The 22,875-nt window shown below is 35.1% G+C and overlaps 1 protein-coding gene across 9 annotated transcripts in view; it reads right to left on the reverse strand.

The window, feature by feature from the left end:
- CACNA2D1 (calcium voltage-gated channel auxiliary subunit alpha2delta 1) overlaps positions 1 to 22,875 on the reverse strand; it is a 365,110-nt gene that overhangs the window by 148,827 nt on the left and 193,408 nt on the right. For all 9 annotated transcript variants that reach the window (XM_042018479.1, XM_042018478.1, XM_042018482.1 and 6 more), the window contains exon 6: positions 5,607 to 5,736. In XM_042018479.1, coding sequence (XP_041874413.1) covers positions 5,607 to 5,736 — 130 coding nt within the window. The remainder of the gene's footprint in view (positions 1 to 5,606; positions 5,737 to 22,875) is intronic.

Below are 22,875 nucleotides of genomic sequence, written 5' to 3' on the forward strand. Positions count from 1 at the left end.
TATTTAGGGTCTAAATTTACTTCTGAAAATAAAAATTTTGCTTTCTTATTTTGCAGAAACATCTGAAAATTCTATTTCAATATCTTAAGGTAAGACTATGCAAGTCTAGAAGAGTACCTGGAATTACAACATAGGTGTGTTTTATTTCAGGTTTGACATTATTTCGTTTCCCATTAAGAACCTTATGCCACTTTTAGCAATTAGTTAGTCTTGGATAAATTGTCTAGGCCAAGATGGATTCTCAAATACTCAGCTTGAGAGTATGGTATTGTATCATTTTGTGATGCACCATTATTAGGCAGATTACTTTAAATCTGCATTGATAATTCCTTACTACACCTGTATTTTCAAAATAGCATGTACCTAATCAATTTAGTCTTTCAAGGAGGAAAAAATTACCCTTGGCTACAAAAAAGTCTTTCCCTACTCTACTTTATTATCTTAAATTTTGATAACTTTAGACAGAAGTCATGATCAGCTTGGTGTCAAGTGGATATGCTAGACCATCCATCCAATTTAACTAATGGTACTAATCCCAGTACAAAATATAAGTACCTCCTTGCACTGGAGGACACTGTTCAGGTTGTTTGGCCTTCTTGATTGTAACAGAAACAAGCTTTTTCAGCAAGCCAGAAAAGCCATTTCTTTTTGCTGCTTATTTAAATAAGAATTTAATTCAGGGAGCTTTAGCAAGCTACTTGCGGGGAAAAACCCAACTGTAATTGTCAGAGCATAAAAAGCAATACTGACCCTAGAGTTCTTTACTTAAGTTTCTGCATCAGTATTTTCCTTCCAGGTTTAAAATTGAACCAACCAGGCAGTACTTAGGGACTTTGCTGCAACTAACATTTGCTTTATAGTTACCCCAAGCCATAGTCTTTGGTATTTAAAACAGGCTGACACTGAAATTCATTTAAAGGTCTACTTCGCTCATCACATTTTCACAAATAACTCACTGATTAAAATAAGAGAAAATACCAAAAAAAAAAAAAAAAAAGGAAGAAGTTACAGTAATCTTACATGCCATCTGCACGGGACATACATAGATAGTATCTATTTCCAAATTTGAAGGTGTGAACAAACACAAAATCAGAGAGTTGAAACAATTGATTTTCAATCTCCGATGTAGTAGACCTGCACTATTCATTTATCCCTTACGATAAACCAGGAGAAAAAGAGTTCTGAATAGCTTCAGTTTTAAAGCTATCACAAAAAATATACCAAGAGCACTAATCCTAAATTATGATGAAACAATTAATTTAAGTCATAAAAGTGTCCTGACTGTCTGTAACTGCTATTTAAATACAAAAAAAGCACACAAACTTTTTATTGTGTCTTTGGATATTTAAAGAATGTGGATGGAGAGTGCCAAAATATTTACACAAGATTTATCAATATCTAGATTCCTTAATAAAACTTATTATCCACACATAAGACCTTCAATGAATAAATGATAACACACTCTTTCCTAGTTTATTTGAATTGGGTTTTTTGGGTTTTTTTTGGAGGAGGAATATTGTCATTGTCATGGTTTCATTTCCCATTATTTCTAAGGTTTTTATTCACAGAATCATAGAATGTATTGGGTTGGATCAGACCTTGAAGATCACCTAGTTCCAACACCCCTGCCATGTGCAGGAACACCTTCCACTAGACTGCTGTTCCCAAAGAATATTTTTTCTTTTCTTAGCCTGAGATACACAATAAACGCAGAAACTGTACAAAATTTTAAAAATTTATCAAGGAAATAATATTCTGGTCAAGATAAAAATCACTGTAGCATCTAACTTGAATTTTTTGAATGATTTCTAGAGGTTTTTATTGCCCTCAAGTGATATACTGGAGTACAATAACATCAAAATGCTTTGTCAATAACTGATTATTTACATATATGTTGCATTACTAGAAAGGCAAAATTTATGTCCACTGCCAAACTTGCTATCAAATAATATATAATAAACACAAGACTTTAAAGGAGAAAAATTTTGACTGCCATGAAAGCGGAGTATGAAGAAACAGCATTTATATTTTATAATTACTAAGGTATATGAACCATCAATTACTTGTAACTCAGTATTTATGCCTGGTTTAATGGCTTCAGAGCAGGGAAGCCCTTCTTTCTTGCTGGTTGCTGTCCAAATATATTCAAAGTTATGTTGTTATGTTCACGACACATTACATTCAACCTGACACTTTAATCAACTCTTCCATGCTAACCAAGTAGTGCCAAGTGGAAGCAGTATTTCCATTTCTGATTTAAAGGGAGTAAAGCAGGAATAACCACACAGAAAAAAGCAGATCTGGTTTGTGTGTTTTGCCTAACACCTTACCTCAAACCATAACACCAGTACAGACATTCACCTAGAGGAATCACTGCACCAGATGGAGAGAGTGGAGCTCAGACAGCGAGGGCATGTGGTGGTATCCACTGAGAAGATTAACCTCGCTTTCCTTGCGCCAGAGATTTCCTCTTACTTCTGGCCTGCAGTTCCTATATTCTGCTTAGGGATAAGCAGGGTACAGTTTTAATGAGGATTTAGAAATAAGACTTCAGCTATTACTAACAGGAGATACATGACTAATTCCCAGTGCATGTGGTAGATAGAGGACCTGAGGGTCTGTTCTGTTTTCAGCTGCAGATTGATTTTATTTCAAAACCTAAATAGGCCTCTTGAAAAATACTAAATTAAAAGTCTGATTTGGGTCTATTTTATTGGGATTGCCCTCTCTCTCCAATCCTCAGAAAGAGGCAAGTAAATTAACTCCCTAGACTTTCTCCTGTCTCTGCACAGGTTTTGGCATCAGATCCAGGGAAAGAAAAGAAATCAAAAAACAACTAACTTACATAATGTTTATTTCTACAATGAAAGAAGTCACAAAGTAAGAGCCTGGATGTAGTAAATGAATATTTTGTAATGATATAATTGTATATATTTTTAGAGTGAAATACAAGGAACTACTTCACAAGAAGCTCATCACTGTAATTCAAATGAAGTAAATCGCTATATATGTAAGAAGAGAAAGGATATTGTTTTATAGGACACACTAGATTTCAGTTTAAATAGGTTGTGCACCATTACAGAATGACTAGACAAAACAGTTTCCCATTTTCAAAAATCTAAGTGGACACGAATTCATAATTGGATTCAATTTTAAAAATCATAAATGATCATAAATAATAACTATAATAAAAATGAAACCTAAATAGGAAAGACTTTAATGGACAACATATTGATTATCTTAAAGGACTTTTCCAACCTTAATGATTCTATGATTCTATGGTTAAGAGTCAAATTCCCAGTTTCATACAGAAAATAATCAATTAACATGAAAAAGCGTGATTGAGAGGCCCACATGAAAATTCAGATCACATGTGGCTCCAACAGTAATTGTTCCTCTTCCCTAGACACAACAACCTGCTGCTGTAATAGGCAAGAGAAGTGAAAACCAATCTCAAGGAGGAATAGGCAAGTCAAATATCTAGTCATTGAAAACTGTTCTGTGAGATCCAGAGTGATTCTTTCTTTCTCTTGGCATCCTGCAAAGCATATACAATAAAGGAGAAAAAATGAAACCTGCTTGACAAGGTGTAAGTAATTCAGTCAAAAAAAATTGGCTTTCAAGCAATAAAACTTGTGAACTGTGTCTCATCCACTCTTTCTCAGGATTCGTTGTAATATTTGTGTTGCAAATGCTTCCGAACAGATTGGGATTTAGACAAGGAATTTTCAACTGTACAGCTGCACGCTTTTATAGTGGACACTGAAACCTCTACCAAGAAATGACAGGTTAGCTCCCATGAACAGGCAGAAAAATGACAGCAGTGTTTAAGATATGTTATCAGTCTTTCTAGGGTTATAAAAATTGCTTGTAGATCATAATGTGAGAAGAAAAACACTAAATTCTACTTTGGGAAATCTGCTGGTGAATGACTACCTCACAATTGCTTACTGTGCTTCAGATGACACATGAACTTTGTAACTATAAAATAAAACGCGGTGAACATTTTGTGTTTATTGACATGAAATCTGTCACTTTTAGGTATTCTCAAGCTGTTATCTCTGAAAATTCCATCTGTAACCAAAAGTTACCCAGACACACAACAACATGATTTTTCTGACATGGAATTACAGACTCCTGGTAATTTTCCAGGCTTCCACTTCTCTGGTAATTAATATAAAAACCAAAGGCAAAGAATTACAAACTGTATATATTGTACATGCAGTTACCTCTCTCCAGAAATGTGTATTTCTGTCTGTTATTTTAATTTTATTAGATACTAAAGTTGTACCTTTCCTATGGAAATCATAATATGTCTTCCTTTTCAGGTTTAAGGGCTGTACAGTAACATTACATAGTATACATTTTTAAGGGATATATATCCTTAGGAATTCCATTTAAAATGTTAAATTCAACACAAGAAAACATTTTATGTACTGTTATGATGAAAATCTTGTATCAAAGTTCACACAGCATTTACAAATATCCTAATAATTGGAGACGAGTTTTTACAACATTTTAACAGTGAAGTATCAATTCTCTTTAAAAAAAGCAGAGGAAATGGCTGTCACTTCTCTGTAATCCTACAATTACGGTGCACTTTAGCACTCATTAAAGCCAGAATCCCAGAATAATCTTCTAGGTCTGTCAGTCAAGCTCACCGTATAAGAATATGAGCTACTATGATTCTTTCCCCCATCTTACTGACATTTCCATTTTCATCCCTGTGCCATTTATGGAAGCTGCACGCAACTGTGGCCATGAATTTTAAAAAGCTCAGGTCACACTAGGGTCTCGTTCCTCTTGATAAGACTTTAACAGAGGAAAAAGACTGCATACTTAAAATTAGGACCCTAAATAAAAAAAAAAAAAAAATCAAAACTTAAAAATACAAATCCTATTTAATTTTTCTTCCCGCCTTTTAAAAGATATGCAGCCCCTTTGAATGCTGAAATGTCTTTTTATTGTACAAAGATTTTTGCTTGATGATGAGCACAGGGACTTATATACTTGAAATATAAATACTTAATTTTGAAATACAATTAAAGAATCCTCAGTAGTATATGCATATATATATTACTTTTTTCATAGTTTAGAAAGACTTTATGTACATTCTCTGTTAAAGGCTGTTACTGCAATTCTAGAAATACACTGGATGCAATATTGGTACTACCATCTCACACAGCATGTTATTTCCCTGAACTGTACCTGTTTTTGGGATACTCAAAAATGTTTTCGAACTCATCTCTGCCTGAGGCCAAACAGTGTGTAAAGAAGAGCTGTCAAGAATTGTTTCTATTAAATGTGAACAGCATGGAGAAAGAATGGATTAGAAAGTCAGAATATGTTAAGAGTTTTGTTTCACCTCCAGTTACACTGAAACTCAGATACAATCCTAATGAATTCCTTTAACTGTGGCACCTACTAATTCATAAAATGAATCATATCCCTAATACAACATATCTCTGAAGTAGCACTGAAAGAAGTAAAAGTGAATGTAACAGCAAACCTGTACTAAAAATGGATATAAAAATTGTTTTAAGAACAGGACAAAAATAATGACCTTAGTATTAAAATATAAATCACTTTGTTCTCATGCTACTTACAGCCTTCATAAATATCTGTTGGTATGTGGACTGCTGCATGTTGGTAAGATGTTTGCCGTCGGAAAACAGGATCGTCTTCAAACACTGGTCTGATTCTCTGGCTGCCAGATTCAGTTTCATTCTTTTCAGGCTTTTTAAAGAAAAACATGTAAAGGGCAAAATATTACAAAATGTGCTAAAAAAAATGCCACTCACATTTGCTCTTTTTAGGTAAAAAAATCATAGCTTTTCTTTCATTGCTAACATTTTGCATTTGTGTATAAACACAATTAGTTGCTCTAGGTCAAAGAATAATTGTGTATAGTTTGCTTTTAATTTTGAATAATCCAATGCAATTCAGTGAAATGAAGACCTTCAAAAGAAAAGTAAGAGACTAACACCTTACACACCTAAATTTCATAACTGCATGGAATTTTTTACACCCATAACACAAGGCAAATAAATTACCTTTTATTACGTGTAATAATTTGCACCAAATCTTAAATATACTTTTTTTTTCCCTTCTGCAGATTATATAGCAAATCACAAATCTAAAAATTACACCACCCATATACATTTCATAAACAGATTTTTCAGAAACTGTGGCATACATCCAGACAAAGCAAGGAAATTAAGCCTTCTTAGAACTTCTGATTAAGTCAGGTTTTGTTCATTGGTTTATTTTAACCATGTCTCACTAAAACCTCATGTGCTGGCTAAACCTGCCCAAGGGGAAAGGTCCCCAAACACTCACCACCACCTGTCAGCTTTGGGTTCCCATCCTCTCTCACCTGTCTGCACCCTGATATGCATTTCTTGATTCCTTCCAATTCACTCAGTCAATTTGTACTAGTTCTTAAACATTTTGAAAAGCAGAGAATTTTTCTAACTCAGCTACAAAAACTGTATGAAGTGTGAAACCAAGGAGGTAGAGAAGGCCAAAAAAGAGGTGGGAATATCTTCACCTGTCTTAGCTGCAGCTGGAACAGGAGGCCCCATGGCATGGGTTGACTGCCACTTAAAGCAATAATATAGCATCTATGATGCTGAATGATTACTCAGGCCAGCAATTTCAGGCTATTACAAGGATATATTTAATATTATAGAGTCATCAGTTTTTGAAAATTGCTATGCTTGGTAAATAGTGCTGACAATGAAGCACCTGCTGGTCAGTTGGGCATGTGTGTGCTGGCACCATTCTGTTTATTATCTTCTATTAAAGTACAGACAAAAAAATTTTAGCTTATCCACAATGTCATGTAATGAAACTGTTGGAACCCTGAGTTCAGAGAATTTCAGTCTTTCAGTGCTGACAGGCAATGATCCTCAGAAGCACACTGCATTTGACCTGATGATGACCTGAAGCCTGAAAGGCTTCCCAAATTATGTGATAGCACTGAGATTATTGCTGTGTGATTAAAAAGAAATTTGTTATGTCACTGGGTAGAATATGTGGACATGTAGAAAATTTAGGTTTATGGGTTATAGTAATATATATGTAACAAGATGGAGGATTTTGGGTGTAGGTTAGTTCTTCTTCTTTCCTCCTTCTTCTTCACAAATATGGGTCGCCTGGTATTAGTTCAAAAAGCCCGCAGTGAGGAACATGAAGGATTAGTTACTGGATTATAAGTAAAAAATAATTAGTTGGCATTCCATAATTGGATAGATTGGACTTTAAAAGACCTTGAAAGGTAGGACTCAGGGGCAAGTTTCACCTTGTTAACTTAGAGGCACGTTGTGTGGCTGTGCCATAGATAAGAAATAATAAACATCTGAGTCTGAAGAACAATTCTGCGTCTCCTGTGTTTTAATCCGAACTCTGAGTAAAAGAACTCACAAAACAGAGGCGAAGAAGAAAGAAACAAAACAAGAAAATTTAATATGAAACTGCCTATATTTTCTCATCTGCTTCATTGCAAGATTACAGAAAAATGTTATACTAAGTATAGGTTCAAATGTTGCCTGAGATAAGCAGCAATCTGGAAACACGAAGGGCAGAGCTCATCTAACCAGTGACAGCCAGCAATTTCAACAACCCAGCAGTGTTCTGCTTGTCATTGCAGGCTGCCATCATAGCCAATGAAGAGAAATGGGCATGTTTAGAGTGCAATTCGTCTTATCTTAATTAGACACCTATTTTCCCATGACATGAATCATGCTTTAGAAGTGCCTCCTACTTTTGATTGATTGTAAAAGTAGCTCTAGGGCAAATCACCTAGACGTAGAAGTCAGCAATACTGCTGTCTAGAATTAGGTGAGATGAATCTCACAAATGTACTAAACTTCGGGAAGAAAGGAAGGTGGGTACTCATTTAGACTGTTTTTGTGCAGCTTAGCTAATGTGTCTTATGCTAAGAAGTTCAATTTGTTACTTAGTATTTAATTCCATTCTGGGGATGGGCAAGAGTTTGGGAGGGGACATAGCCAGAATAGCTGACCCAAGCTGATCAAAGAGATATTCCTTTCTAATGATGTTCTGCTCAGTATTACAAGCTCAGAGAAATTAGGAGAGAGGGGGCATTTATCATCAAGGTGGAGCATTTGTGGTGCAACTGCTGTGTGTCCTAAGATCCTACTTCCCAGAAAGTGTTTGAACATCATCTGCGGATGGGAAGTAAAGAATAAATCTTTTTGATTGCCATTGCTTCAATGTTTGGACATTGTTTTTCTTAATTAAACTGTCTTTATGTCAATCCATGAGTCCTTTATGGTCTTATTTTCCATCCCTCCACTGCTGGAGGGGGGTGGTGATAGAGGGGAATGTGACTTTGTGGGCAACTGGCAGCCAGACAAGGCCAACCCCACACAACCATTATAACTTATTTTGAAGGGTGCAGACTAGAGCCAGGATCAGTAATAGTTTATGCATTGTATGATTTGAAATGACACAGCACTATGACAGCTTCAGACAATGTAATTTTGTTCAATTTTTCAAAGGTTTTTGTTGTGTTGTTTGCTTGAGTTTTTTTTTATTCTGTATTTTATTTTATACCCCAAAACTGGAATGCTAAACATTACACAAATTCTGGAGTTCTTTTCACAAGTTATCTTTTAGCTTCATGCTGCTCAAAGTAATGAATTTGACTAATTATGCAAATGCAATCTCAATAATCAATCACTCATGTAAAAAAGTTTCTCTTCTGTTGGAAAGTCATTTGATTAAAAATATTCTAACAGTCTTATTTCTGAAATTAGTAGCAACGACTACAAACCTTCAATGCTTTCACAGAACACTTCAGAAAAGAACTGGGAATCATCAGGCCACATCACAACACTAAAATACCAGAATGAGTAAATGTCAAAAGATTTCTTTCAACTAAATTTCCAGAAGAAATATTTGGGAGGGAATGGGTATGGTAAAAGAGAAAGGGCGTGAACACAGAATCATAGAATATCCTGCGATGGAAGGGACTGTCTAGTCGAAGTTCATAAAAGCTCAACTTCTGGCTCTACAAAAAACAAAGAATCACACAATGTGCCATACAGTTGATCCTAGCAGGTCTTGCACAGACGTTTTCGTATTACAATATATTTAGATTTTTGCTTGAAATTCCTGAAGCATCAAATCATAAAATGATTATATTTCTTGTGCTTGATATTTCAATTTCAGTCCAATTAATAAATACAACCTTTCAGTCTTTCCATTCACTCATATGCTATGAAAGAAGCTTCATGTCTACTGCCAAAATCTGATTAAACTTTGTTGAAATTGAAAATATTTAATTAATTAAGACCTGAATGCCTTAAAATTTCAACATAAAATCTACTTCTCACATTTCTAATACCACACACTAGCACAGGTCCCCTTGAAAAAGACTGTGACCGAGTCTGTTGTTATTCCTACTGATATTCCATGATACACAACCAAAAACATTAATCTAAAAACTCTTCTCAACCTGATTAATGCAGGGCAGTGGATCTAAAACTACATGTAGTAATGTAGATGATTTCACACGGCCCTTGTTGACTTTCCTGGGAGTATTTTGTGATGTACAGCTCTGATACTGCAACAACACATCAATCTGCCCCAAAAACCAAAGACAAAAAATGACAAAATCCTGTAAAAATTTCAGAGTTACCCTCTAACAGGAACAATTTGTTCTGGAAATCTAAAGGTGTCTGAACACAACAGGTAAGTATCAGAACCATTATTGCCAAATTAGTGCTGAACTCCCTTGGGCCACTACCTCCTGAGCAGCAAGACCAATAAATACTGTACTAGGCCTTACACATCCAAATTTATAGTGGATCCTTATACTGAAAATGAATCTATTTGGTTTTCATTTGCAAATTTATGAATTTCAAGTAGCTTACATCTAAGTTAGAAAAAAAAAAGAAAAGAAAAAAAGGAATGACTAAAAAGGAAAACCTCAATGTTATTAATTATTTTAATCTGGCATTTTTATAAAAAGCCTGACAGATAGTGGTGTCAGTACAGTTTTATATCCAATTAAACTTTGTTTTCAGAAAAGTAGTAAAACACATATTTTGAAGGCAAGTGATCTTGCATGTGAATATAATTAAAATCCAACTCCATCCAAGTTCTCTCTCAAGTCAGGAGCTGAAATGTAATCAATGCTGGCACAGAAAATCCCACAGGAGACAGTGGCTGAAGATTAATTTTCCATCTATTCAAACCTGGCCCTCACTTATTGCATTACATTGTTACCTACCACTGACAGTCAGCAAAATAACTCACTCATTTCGCTGCAATGAATTTCCAGACCAATTTCTTCCTCCCTTGAGAGGTAGATAAAATTCATTTCTCTTTTCAGTTCACATTTGTGCCATTTTAAGGCTTTTTCCTTATTTTTTTTTTTTAATAAATAAAGTTGGGGTTTTTTTATGTGTCTACTGCTCACCATCAGAACAAAAGGAAATTGATATAGCAGATAAAACTGAAGAAAAGAGGGGTTTTTTCCAGCTGTTTTTTGTGATCATTTCTAAATGACTTTTGGCATGATCTACAATAAACTGGAGGGAACCTTCTGCATCTTTTTTATAAGCCAAATACATAACAGAAATAATGCAGCTTCTCTCTAGAGGGTTTTCTGAACATCAATTAATGTATTTACATGAGGTAACTGGAAGCTTAATATCAGTGAAAGATGTCTCCAGAAAAGAAAATATCCATTAAAATAAAATTGATAAAGATCGTTTCAAGAAATTGTGACATAGTTTAGCTGCCCATTTCACTGCAGCCAAACTTATTCTGACTCCTTTCCACAGCATTCAGTTACTTTCCATCATCACAGCTGCAAGATGATGAGTGGATTTTCTGTCTCTACTTATACATTTTTATTTAGTTGAAAATTACTTGTTATTGTGGAAATGAGAAGGTTTTTCCATTAATATAAAACTTATTTTTCTTTTTTCTGATGTTGAAAACTCACAACCAGAGAGCTGATACTATTTTTTAAAAAAATCATCCATGAAACACAAAAAAGCCCACCACCAAAATGAAGCAATCTTCAGTTGTCTTCAGAAAGCAGATTCTTTTCAGGAACAATGTAGAAGTTGCTCAAAGCATCATAACAGACTTAGCATCATGACGAAAGAATAAAAGTAGATTTCTTTCAATTCCTGAACTGATATCCAGCCAGAAACAATGACATCTGCCTGCTTCCATATTTATGTAAAACAGACAGGAATTGGTTGATAGTATTTTCCATTGCCTTCATATCCAGGGACTGTGTTTTGCATAAAACCTCTCTGTCCTTACCAATGCCATTTTAGAGAATGAATGTAGAGATGGAATTATAATCACTGTGGTTTTAGGGACATCAAAATTCTTGGTCTGTGATTCCTTCCTGTCTTACCTTGCAGAATTCCAAGTTTTATATTTTCATCTCTAGGTTTCAGCCTGGTTTTTATTCCTGAACATCTGCTGAAATTTCTAATTGTAAATTTTTAAATAATTGAGGCTCACTTCTTTTAATTATCTCCCAGATCTGCTGTGTACAAATGAACACTGTCACATACAACATAAGCATAGAAATCCTCCTATGCTCAGTTCTGTACTTTTTTTTTCTTTTTCTGTTTTAGTCAGTTTTTCTGTTTTGCTTGGCTTTTTCCTCCCTGAGGAAAATAATCCAGTAGAACTACATACACAGCCCCTCTGAAAATGCTTGTGGTCCCATTAAAAAGTTACAGCTGCACTTAACAGAGTGTTGCTTGAAGCACACAGCTCAGCAAATGCCTGCATCAAGCAAGGGCTGGGAACAGCTCTTCTAAGCATGAGGAGTTAATTTTGAAGAGCAGCTAGAATGCATTTCTAATAGTCACAGCACTTTCACTGCATTTTAGATAATGTAATGAGTGCATTGCCTTCTGATAACCTTTTTCATTTCCTTTTCATAAGATGTGATTTTCCATTGTGGGAAAACTGCTGAGTGTGTTCAGGTGGTTGTGACAGAACTGTGGAGAGTTTCTATTGTTTTCACTCTGTGTCAGTGGGGGACTGTGGCCTTGACTTTGCAACATGATGATTTTAAGTGACATCCTTCTGTCTACTCCTAGGGACAAAGAAATTAAAAGAGTTACAAATAAAAGAAGAAAACAGTTGGCTCAGAACCGAAATATTCTTATTTTTCTGTTATACAACAGGGAGGTGTTAAACATAAGAATATATACATATGCATATTTGCACATATAAGAAAACATATATTTTAAAAAAATATAAATAGGGTCTGGGTAGCTTCAGAAAGGGAAATAGGAGGGAATTTAGTAGGAAAATAGTTCTATATTTGCATCTGTCAGTGTGTCATTTTCAAGGGCCATTATATCTGAGTTGTTTTCAGTGCTTTCTCTGTTTCCATATGCTTTTAATGTTTCCATATGCTTCTAATGCATCAATTGGTTACTATAAGTCAATGATAAAACAAACGGAACTCTGGCTTGAGTACTGATATTTGAAAAAAAAAAAAATTCTTAGAGGATTCATTTTATTTCCAGTGTTCTGCCAACTGGGTAATGTCAGTGTGTACCAAATACAGAGTCAAAATAATTTAAAAGTATTTATTTTCCTCTTAGGCTATTTTTATGAATGCAACTATCTTTTGGCTGTGATAATTTCTCTGCAGCTGCTCACAGGCTTGTCCCTGTTTACTGTATGCAAGACTATGTGATATTTTATGGGAGGTTATGCATTCATTTATCTGACCTTTATGGTTCACAGCTTCTGATGAGAACTTTTAAATATACACAAAATTATTATATATCTCAAACATAATAGTGTTTTCTTTTTATTTGTATCCTGACCGAGTCACACCATTCTATGCATCACGACTTTGGTTTCATGAATAAATGAATCTTTGATGTAATTAATTTATCAAATGTAAGGACCTGGAAATCTGGGAACAGACTTTTTAGCAGGGCCTCTTGAGAGAGGACAAAGCGTAATGGTTTACAACTAAAAGAGGGTAGATTCAAACCAGATATCTGGAAGAAGTATTTAGATATGAGGGTGGTGAAACTCTGGGACAGGTTGCCCAGAGAAGTGGTAGATGCCTCCATCCCTGGAAACATTCAGGTTTGGGTTGGTTTGAGTTCTGAGCAACCTGATCTAGTTGAAGATGCCCCTGCCTGTTGCATGGGCTTGGAGTAAATGAACTTTAAATGTTCCTTCCAATCAAAACTATTCCATGATTCTGTAACAATCTTGTAGCATTTCAGTGAATTGTATTCTAGAGAAACAGATGAAAATGTCTGGATTTTCCCAATTTCTTCAGGTGGAAAGATTTTGAAAACAGAAATCCAAGCTTCTGGAAGCCCGCTTGTGTTCGAAAGAGTTGACACTACATCTATGAGGGTGCCTTAAATACCATGATTCAGGTAATAATATATAATTTTCTTAATTTCTGACAAAAAGGAACACTCTTAAGATATCATTTTTCAATAAGCTAAAAAAAAAACCAAAACACCCTTAAGATTAAAAGATAGTAATAAAGGAATTAGCGAAAATTTCTTTTTATAGTTATTACAGATTATATCTGACCTTCACTAAAAATCTGCACAGTCTGCTGTACTAATATCAGTATGCAAAATTTCATTTCTGTCCTGTCCTATTTTCTCTTGAACTACAATGACAGGTAAAATGAAATGTGTATTTAAATATTTAAACACATAAGAAATATAAGACTTATTTATCTTCCTAAAGATAAATGTGACTTCCCTACCCCAAAATCTTCAAAAACCTCTCCAGTCACAGTGTTTCAAGGATGATGGAGAGTTGCCTCATGACATCAGCACCCCTGGATCCCTCTCATCTGGTCCCATGGACACACATATGTCTGACAAGCCTCGGTAGTCCCTAATGCCATCCCTTCCATTCCTGAAGTTTCAGGCAGCATCTCCATATCCCTCCTGGGTTGTACATCTTGGTCATGAGGTCAGGAATCATGACACGTAATCCCATCTGAATGCCCCATCCCAGTCCTCTTCTAAATGGGGTGATGGTGTGGGAAAACACAGGGGTTTATGACCTGCCCTTAAATTATCAGGTGTTGCACAGAACCGCCTGCTTCAGCACTGACTGTAACAGTGGCTTGACTGGATAAGACAGTATCATTAGACAACAGTAAGAATACAGGGTCATATTAGAAGAAAAGCAAATCTCACTTTAAGTGATTGAAATGCTATTAGCAGTTCAGAAGAACCCAGTTAATTATTAAACAAACAAAAAAAAGTCCTTTAAAATTCAGCCTCCTTCACTGATGTTTCACATCCCATTAGAGTACTCAAACATATGAAATAAAATAAAATAAAAATAAAAATATCCATTGTTGCTAAAAAAACTTAGTCATCTAAATTTCAAGACCAAAATGCACTCTAGAGAATTTAGATTTTTCATACATCACCCAATTAAATTCCAAACTAGGAACTTTTCTACTCTTATTGGAATAAATTACGCTGTCTACATTTTACCCTCCCCACATTTGATTAAAGATCATATCCCTGGAGAACAAGAACTGCTAAATCATCGTAACGCTTCATTGGGTATTCTTTATAATACCAACTGAATGTGAACATTTAATTAATTTGATTTTTTTCATCTGATGCAGTTGTCTTTGCCATGCTTTGCTAAGCCATCAACTGATCCTGTTTCACAGTGCATTCTTATCTTCAGTCATACTAGTTAGGTCCAGATTTTGTACATCCTGCACCATACTAATTTTCTATTCCTCCTTCTTCTTAATTTGTACCATCTTCTGTGTCAATAACAACATTAATAACAGTACAAACCTGCTTTGAGAAGGAGTCTGAACTACATGACCTGCAGAAGCCATCCTAATCTACTTTTTTTCCCCCACTAATGGGGCTGGAAACACCACATAAACACCACTCGCTAATTTGTGGTCACACAAATTTAATGCAGCTTTTCACTAATTAAATCACAGCTGTATCTAGGTAGATAAAGGCTGTAGGTAACACTAAACCATTCACTGACCTGTGGGCCACAGACTTTCCCTGCAGACTAAATACCATATAATAATTTAAGTAAACTGCCATAATACTGTGTAAGACTATTTATATGATTTTTAAAAACACTAGTATGGCCAAATCCTAACAATATAATAATATAGAAGAATAGCATTCACAGGAACTAAGGGAAATTTGAGAAGGATAATCTGTCCAAGTAAAGAAACATGTCAGAAGAGAAAAAACAGACACACAAAAAAGAAAGCGCAACCAAAACAAAGAACAGATCAACCTGTAGGTTTTGAAAGTTCTTAAAGTCAGCAAATTAAAATACTTACATAAAAGGCCAGTTGAAGTTTGAGTTCAAAAGTTTTTAGATCTTGACAATGTGATTACCCACCGGATTAAAATTTATTTTCAATACACACCATAAAAAGAGCTTCAAGAATGCCTTTAATGTACCATTTTACACACCAACACTAAAAACTCAGGAAGATTTCAACTCTGTTGATGATAATAGATATGATTGTCTTCTTCAATCTGTTTTTTTTCCCCATCTATTCTCCAAAAAACAACTGGGACGGAACATGTTGAGAATGGCTCTATGGAAAGGCCAGGGAATGTGATCTGGCCCTTTGCAGATTGTATCAGCTGATTCAGAAATGCTCCTATTTGCAGTCAGTGGCAGGGCCGGAACAGGACCTGTATTTCATCACCTACACTACACTAAACACCACATCACCACACAGAATTTCCTTTAAGTATTAAAATATTGTAAGTGCTCCTTTACAGGATTCTTGATCTGATTTGGAATTTTCAAAGCCTACCTCCACCTTTGACCATTCATATGAAAACAGATTGAGTAATTTGTTCTGTTTTATTCAACTTAAAAGTCTCAATTTGACCCACGCACTTCAAAGTGACACATCAGAACACTTGTACAGCATTGGTATCTGTAATCAGGCAATAGAATGCTTGCTAAAACTCACTGTTGCAAGTGCTATAAACATCCTAAGACAAGTTCAGCTTTTGGTGTTACTTTTATTTACCAATAAACAATTACACTGCATTCACTGCAATTGTTATCAGTCATGCATTTGATATTACTAGGAAATATCCTGAAGCAAGAAATTTTCCATTAAACTGATGAATCACTAGCTTTAGAGCTGAATTCTGATCTTTGACATGGCATAAACTCAGCTTCCATGGGGAGACTTCAAGCACTGCTCCTTTGTGCAAATTTGCCTTCAAGGTAGGATTCTCCATGTTAAGAACATTCTCATCTTTTTTAGGACACTGGCACCTGCAGTTATCACTCATGCCATTATTATTTCATAACTCAGTTTCACAGGTAGGACATAGCTTTGGGGCAGTCATTTATTTCATTATCATGTATTTTTCATTTCAAGCTCGAACATATATTCATTTGGGAGAAGGGAAGACTTGCACAAATTTGAATAAAGGAATATAAACCTGATGCCTATGTTTTTAATCATAATACTAAAAAAAAAAAGGAAAAAAAAATCAAAAGGGAAAAAAAAAGAAGAAACCCTTGCTTCCTGTGGCAATAGATCATTATAACTGCAATAGGAAGCTCAAAGGAATGCCTTTTTTTTCCCCATGGGCTGTACTCAAGCTTACCTGTAAGACCTTGAAATGGAAAGACTTGACACGTTTCCCAGTGATACTTGGTAAAAGAAACACATTCTCTTTTAAACAATGCAAAAAGTCTTGTTACTAAAGAAGACAACATCAATCATGCCCTCAACTATCAGATCCAATGATTTCCAAAGAATGGCATCCAAGCCACCCTGTTAAATAACACAGGATTCCTGATCTAAGAGAGAAATGTGCACAGCAAGAACACTTGAATTTTCCTAAAAGATCTGGAAGTCAAAATACCATATTACTAAAATTAGTAAATTCTCTTGTATATAAAGAATAATGAACAACAGATAAAAGACAAAAACATAAAAAATATGGTTTTCCTGCTTACTCACTCCTCCCCATGTACGAAAAATAAAACACTGTGTGCTGTATTATGACAGAATTCATTTCTATAACAGAACCTTCACTACAGCAAGAAGTGTGTATTTTGGCCACAAGTATTCTTTTTATTATACACTGCAATGCACAAGAAGCAGCTCCCTGAAGTACAAGTAAATTGCTGTATTAAAAAAAAAAAAATAAGTATCTACCTTTTTATGGAACTTCATTTTAAAACATGTTAATTCAAATTAAACTTTTCCAATATATGTACCAAAGTAAGTATGTTCTTTGCTACCTAGTAACTTTGCTACCTATAGTAACTTATAAGAGGAACATCTATGAATATATTGCATATTTGAGAAGCACAGGAAAGAGGCTTGGAATACTCTCAGGAAACAAAAAGTACAACAACTAGGAAGTTCTTTCGAAAATGGAATGAGTTAGGGAGTCTGTGTAAATCTACAAAATTTTTCCTCCTCATTTCATAAAACATTGGGTTTGTTATAGACTTAATTATTAATTCCAAGCAATACATTCCACTACCAAAAGATATAGGTTAATATTCAAGATATATATGTAATAAAAATTAGAATATAGTTGAAAATATGACATTTACTACAGATTTTGTTCTAATGAAATTTGTCTAAAGTTATCAAAATACTCCCTGCACAGGTCTATCAACAGTCCTACTCTGACAGTCTTTCATAATGAAAGACATAATTTATACTAGCACAAATGTATTTCCCTCTTATGGTCTAGGTAAGTCTAAGAGCAAACTACCCTGTCAAAATATTTCCTCTGTCTGCATCAAAAAACAGACTAGAATAAGGCATTTGTGTGTGCAGCTAATACCCATTACAGTAAGAAACCAAACCAAACAAAAACTCAATAGGATCCGTGCCATATTGCTAAGAATCAAAGTAACTGGGACAGATGCAGCCCAAGTTCTCAAAGAGTTCAAATTCAAAATATCTCCATGAAGCACCACTCAATTAGTATTTCAATCTATTTACAAATTTACTCATTAGCCCATTTCAGTATCATAATTCTCCAAGAATGTACAAAATTTTTTCTAGAACAAGTGATAAATTATGTTTTCCAGTGAAATTTTCACATGCCTAACTCTACCACATACCATCAAAAGATGTGACAAACAGAAAATATGAGAACTAGGTATTTAGATCCATGTAAATATTACTTAATCTGATACATGCAACACCTTGGCCAGGTTAAAAACCTTGGTAGTTCAGACAGAGAAGAAAGTAAATCTAAAAGTAGCTGCAACTTACACACATGAAGAATAGCAGTCATAAAAATAAGCTCTAAACAGATATGCTGTATGTACAACACCTACTTGTTGGCACCTTCTTGCAGGGGTGTGCAAATCACAGTTATTGTGGAGTTATCTATCTAGATTTTCCAATCGCTGTGACATAGACTTTGCCCGCTTATCATAAATGAGAATAGCTGGAGCAAATCTTTTATGACTTATTTAAAATATTTCTTCAGTATCAAAGCAGGAAAGGACAAAGCAACGATGAAAAGAAACACAACACATCATAGTTATGACTGTAATTTCAAACCATATTGGTTGTCATGCAATGAAAGCAGAGGGAATAAGAGACCTGAGGGAGCTAGGGAAGTTAGCTGGTTACTCTTGCTAGGCTGCCCTATTGCAAAAGGAGCCTACATCCTCTACAGCTTAGCACTTAAGCCCATTCTAAATTATTTGAGATAAATTTCCTATTGGAAGTGCTTGTCCTTCACTGTCTATGAAACACTGAAAAGTCAGTAGCTTTAGCTCAGGAGAAACCTGATGCTTTGAAGTCCACCATTAGCTAAACCCAGATGGAAAGACTGATTTGGTTATTTGCATGCTTGCATCCAGACACAGTGAAAGCACTGAGATAGAGCTACTCTTACACATGCAGATAAAAGGGAGCTTCCTAAAAGTTCTGTCTTATCAGAAGCAGGTTTAAAAGCCTTGAAAAGCCAGAGGAAATCTGTATCTGTTGGATGACATGCAAAAGCAGTCACTGTCCCATCTTTCCGTGTAGTGTCAGGGCCAGCCATTACACTCAGTTTCAATTTTAATCCAGAAACTGGCAGCTGCTGGACTTGCAGAAGTCTGGCATCACCCTTTCAGTCTCTAGAAATCTTTTTATGCCTGTCTCCTTTGAGACTTGATCACTGGAGTCCCCCATCTGCCCTGCCTCAGTTCCAGACACTCCTCCAAACTGACCACACTCAGGTGCCATCTCCCCCTCAAGGGCTCTACCTGACCCAACACGCAGCTCCTGAAACACTGGGTTACAGAGGAAACTTTTCTTTTCTCTGATGTCCATCTATAAAATACATAAAATATCAAACTAGAATAAAATAAATAAATCAGCCATTTTTCAATGTATGTTATAAGGCAAAAAGCCAGGAAACTCCTGAATTCTTGTGGCTGGAGGAAAACAAAAAACAAACCAGCATTTCTTTGATCAAATCTACAGTAGGTTCAGACTTGTTTGCAAGTAAACCTGGGATAATTCATTAACAGAATTCTCTTTATTAAATTAATCATAGGTGCACATATAAGCTGATTTTGCAACCTTGATACCATGAAGTAGTAGAAAAGGCAAGACTTGTGTGAGGGTAAAAGCAGAGACTCAATAAACTTCTATAATCACTGTCAGTGCCTCTAAACCTCCAAGTCTCTTCTTGGGAAGAAGCAAATCCACAAGGAACATGCCATTCTGGTCTCTGCTTACTTCTGCCCAATACCTATTAATAACTTCCTAATTAAACAAAAAAAAAAAATGTGAGGGGTGGAAATTATTTTGTTTTCTAAAATGTTTGTTAAAACACACCATGATTTTTCTGAAGAATTTACATTCAAAACTAACAAGGCTTTCTAATTTTTTCAACAGTTTTCAATTTGATGTAGATTTCTTTTCATCAGTATTTATAAAACCTCAACCTGATAGCTACATTTATGCTGCAGTTTAAACTCAAAGAGAGCTAATGTTTCACAAATTATTCCAAAATAACAAGGTACCACTGAATTAGGAAAAATTCCTAAACCATATGGCACAGACAGCTTATTGGTTTTCAGATTTCTTCCTTCTTTATTATAAAGTAACAAAAAACGTATTTGTTTTAAAATCAACCATAGGCATGCTCCAGATTTTTGCCTCTAGTGGAATCTGCACATTGACTCCTAGTCACATTGTGAGTCCACACTTTGTGCAGATACTTACTGCCCAAAGGGACCCATAATTTTACAGTAATTCAGTAAAATAAAATAAAAAGTGCTGCTATCACTTAGTACATGGTCAATAACTGCACAAGGAGCACAGCCCTGTTAGTTATGACTGCAAACCAATATGAGACTGCATGAAGGAAATGTCTAATGAATCAGTTTTGCTAACTAGGGACACATCTCTTGCCAGGAGATGCAATTGTCTGCTCCCAATTCAAACCTAGGGACTACAGGGAAACTGCAGACTTCCAATGATGTGAGGCTGGTTTCATGTTAGAGACATTTTTTTACTTGTAATACTTAGTTCTTTCCATCAAATCATTGAAAAAATTCAATCTTCATTTCCTTAGGCTGTTTTATCTTGTGCAGGAAAAAGTTTATAAAACCATGATAAGAAATTACACTAAAAATTTTGGAAAAGGAGCAAGATGCAAGGAGGAGATGAGAGAAACATTAAGGAAAGAATTTGGGATAAAAGAAAATTAGGCAACTGAGCAATTCAGTGCATGGTGGAGTTGTGGATTATTTGAACACAAGGAAACAGAAAAAAAAAAATTAGGAAGAATCTGTAAACAAGATGTGGAATAACTGGAAATAAAATGGAGACCAATATAAAGAAGAGGGAAGAATTGAGCAGTGAAGCAAAATTACTATAAATAAGGTAGGGGTACAAAGGACAAGATGAGAAAACAGGAAAAACAATATGAGAACTAATGAGAAAGAGCAGCTTAATGTGGGACTACTCAGTTGTCCAATATAAGCACTGCAGCATTTGTCCAAATACAACAAGCTGTTGACACCTGCAAATTAAAGTGCACAAACAGGCTGCAATATATCAAACTGAAAGGGTTCTTGGGAAAAGGACAATGGATGAAAACCTGGGAGACCTGTATTAAATTACAAGTTTGGCCATTATCTTCCTACAAGATGTAAAAAATGGGAATACAATACCTCCTACCTTGTTGTGAGCATAAAACTCATTAATTATCATCAAGTGCTCACACATTATATAGAGCACTGGGGGGGAGGGGGAAATAAGCAAGCAGAATATAATTGCTGTTGTAGGATAAAGAGTACAAAAGGTCTATTACTGATTGATGGACTACGGGGTTACAAATTGATCGTTTTATCTGAGAGACTGAGAAATCCAAAGATCAGAGAATGATTGGCCTCCACATGCTCTTTTATTTTTTTTAGTACAAGCAAACCCAGTCATTAGATTTGAAAAGGCCCATCATGACAGCAGATGAAAGATGAGAGAAGGATCTACTGAATGTGGTATGGAAACGGGAAGAAGGAAAGCAAATGGTACTGCAGCGTGTAAACATACACCACAGAAATACACAGACTTTAAGAGGATTGCTCTTCTGAAAAAGCTGTAATATTCAAAGGATGAGTGGAGACAAATAAAAACTGTCAGGCCAGAACTTTGAGATTAATTTCTTCTAATTCTTCAACATCCAAAAGTTAAGATATAAAAGGATCTGTTATAGGAACCTGGTCAACACAGAGGAACACACACCTAGAACTGATTTAGTTCAGATGACCTTAGACATCTGTCTCAAAACAAACTGAACAGCTTTCTAGAGATACTCACAGAGATTAGTTTAGATGTCTAATTTAAATAAATTAATTTCTGCTACTAATTATTCTTGATTGTACTCAAAGATAAATACAATATCATTTCCTGTGAATAAATGAAGGCTCACAGCATGGAAGAGGAAAGAAAGTCTGGACTTCCTAGAGACAGAAAGAAATGGATTGCAAACACAGTTTTACTAACCAGTGCTTCAGAGATGATTCTATTAAAATTTCTCAATATTGAAAGAAAAAAATCTGTCTCAAGCATTTTTTTTTTTTTTTTCAGGCAGGAAGAGGGAAGAAGAGTCTGTGGTGTTTGCATACATAGCTGAGATCTGGATGAAGGTCTTCTCAAAAAAAAAAAAAAACCCACTATCACTAAAAAAGACAATTGTATCCTTATCACTCCTTGACAATAAACATTATTATAAACTTCATTCTAATAGTTCAAAAGGACATATAAAGAAATTAAAACTGAAACAGAAATAAAACAGAATATATGGTCTAACAAAATTTTTTTTAGGGTGGGTGTGTGTGCATTTTTTTTCTTGAAAGGAAAAGAATATCCGGAAAAAAATGATAAAAAACAAAGACAATAAACTCTGAAATAGTATTTCCTTTCCTGGCTTGCCTAACAGATTTGGATTTAGGTTGTAGAAGTAGTAATCTCAAGACCTTTCCCAGTACTACTCAATCATAACAGATACATCACAGTCTCTTATTTCACACCACAATCTACCATCACTATCTGGTATATTTAGATTAAAAATCCAATATTTAAGCTTCGAAATTCTGTTTCCAGAGAAAATTAGCATCTGCCATCCCAGTGAATTTAATGAGAACAGAACAATATATTTCAAATTAGGTTACTACTAATGAATTTTACTTAAATCATGCAAACTTTAAAACCCAGGACAGTAGTTTGTTGTATCTTAAATCAAGTACTCATATCTCTATACAACCATATGAAAAAGTTCTGCTTGATGATCTATGTACCTTAATTGCCTTACAGCAGAAGCATCAATTACAGTAGTGATGCCATCAATCTCT

The sequence above is a fragment of the Corvus kubaryi genome, unplaced genomic scaffold (assembly GCF_017639235.1).
Source record: "Corvus kubaryi isolate FWS band 111438036 unplaced genomic scaffold, C.kubaryi_AGA036_p1.0 137, whole genome shotgun sequence".
Classification (NCBI taxonomy): domain Eukaryota; kingdom Metazoa; phylum Chordata; class Aves; order Passeriformes; family Corvidae; genus Corvus; species Corvus kubaryi.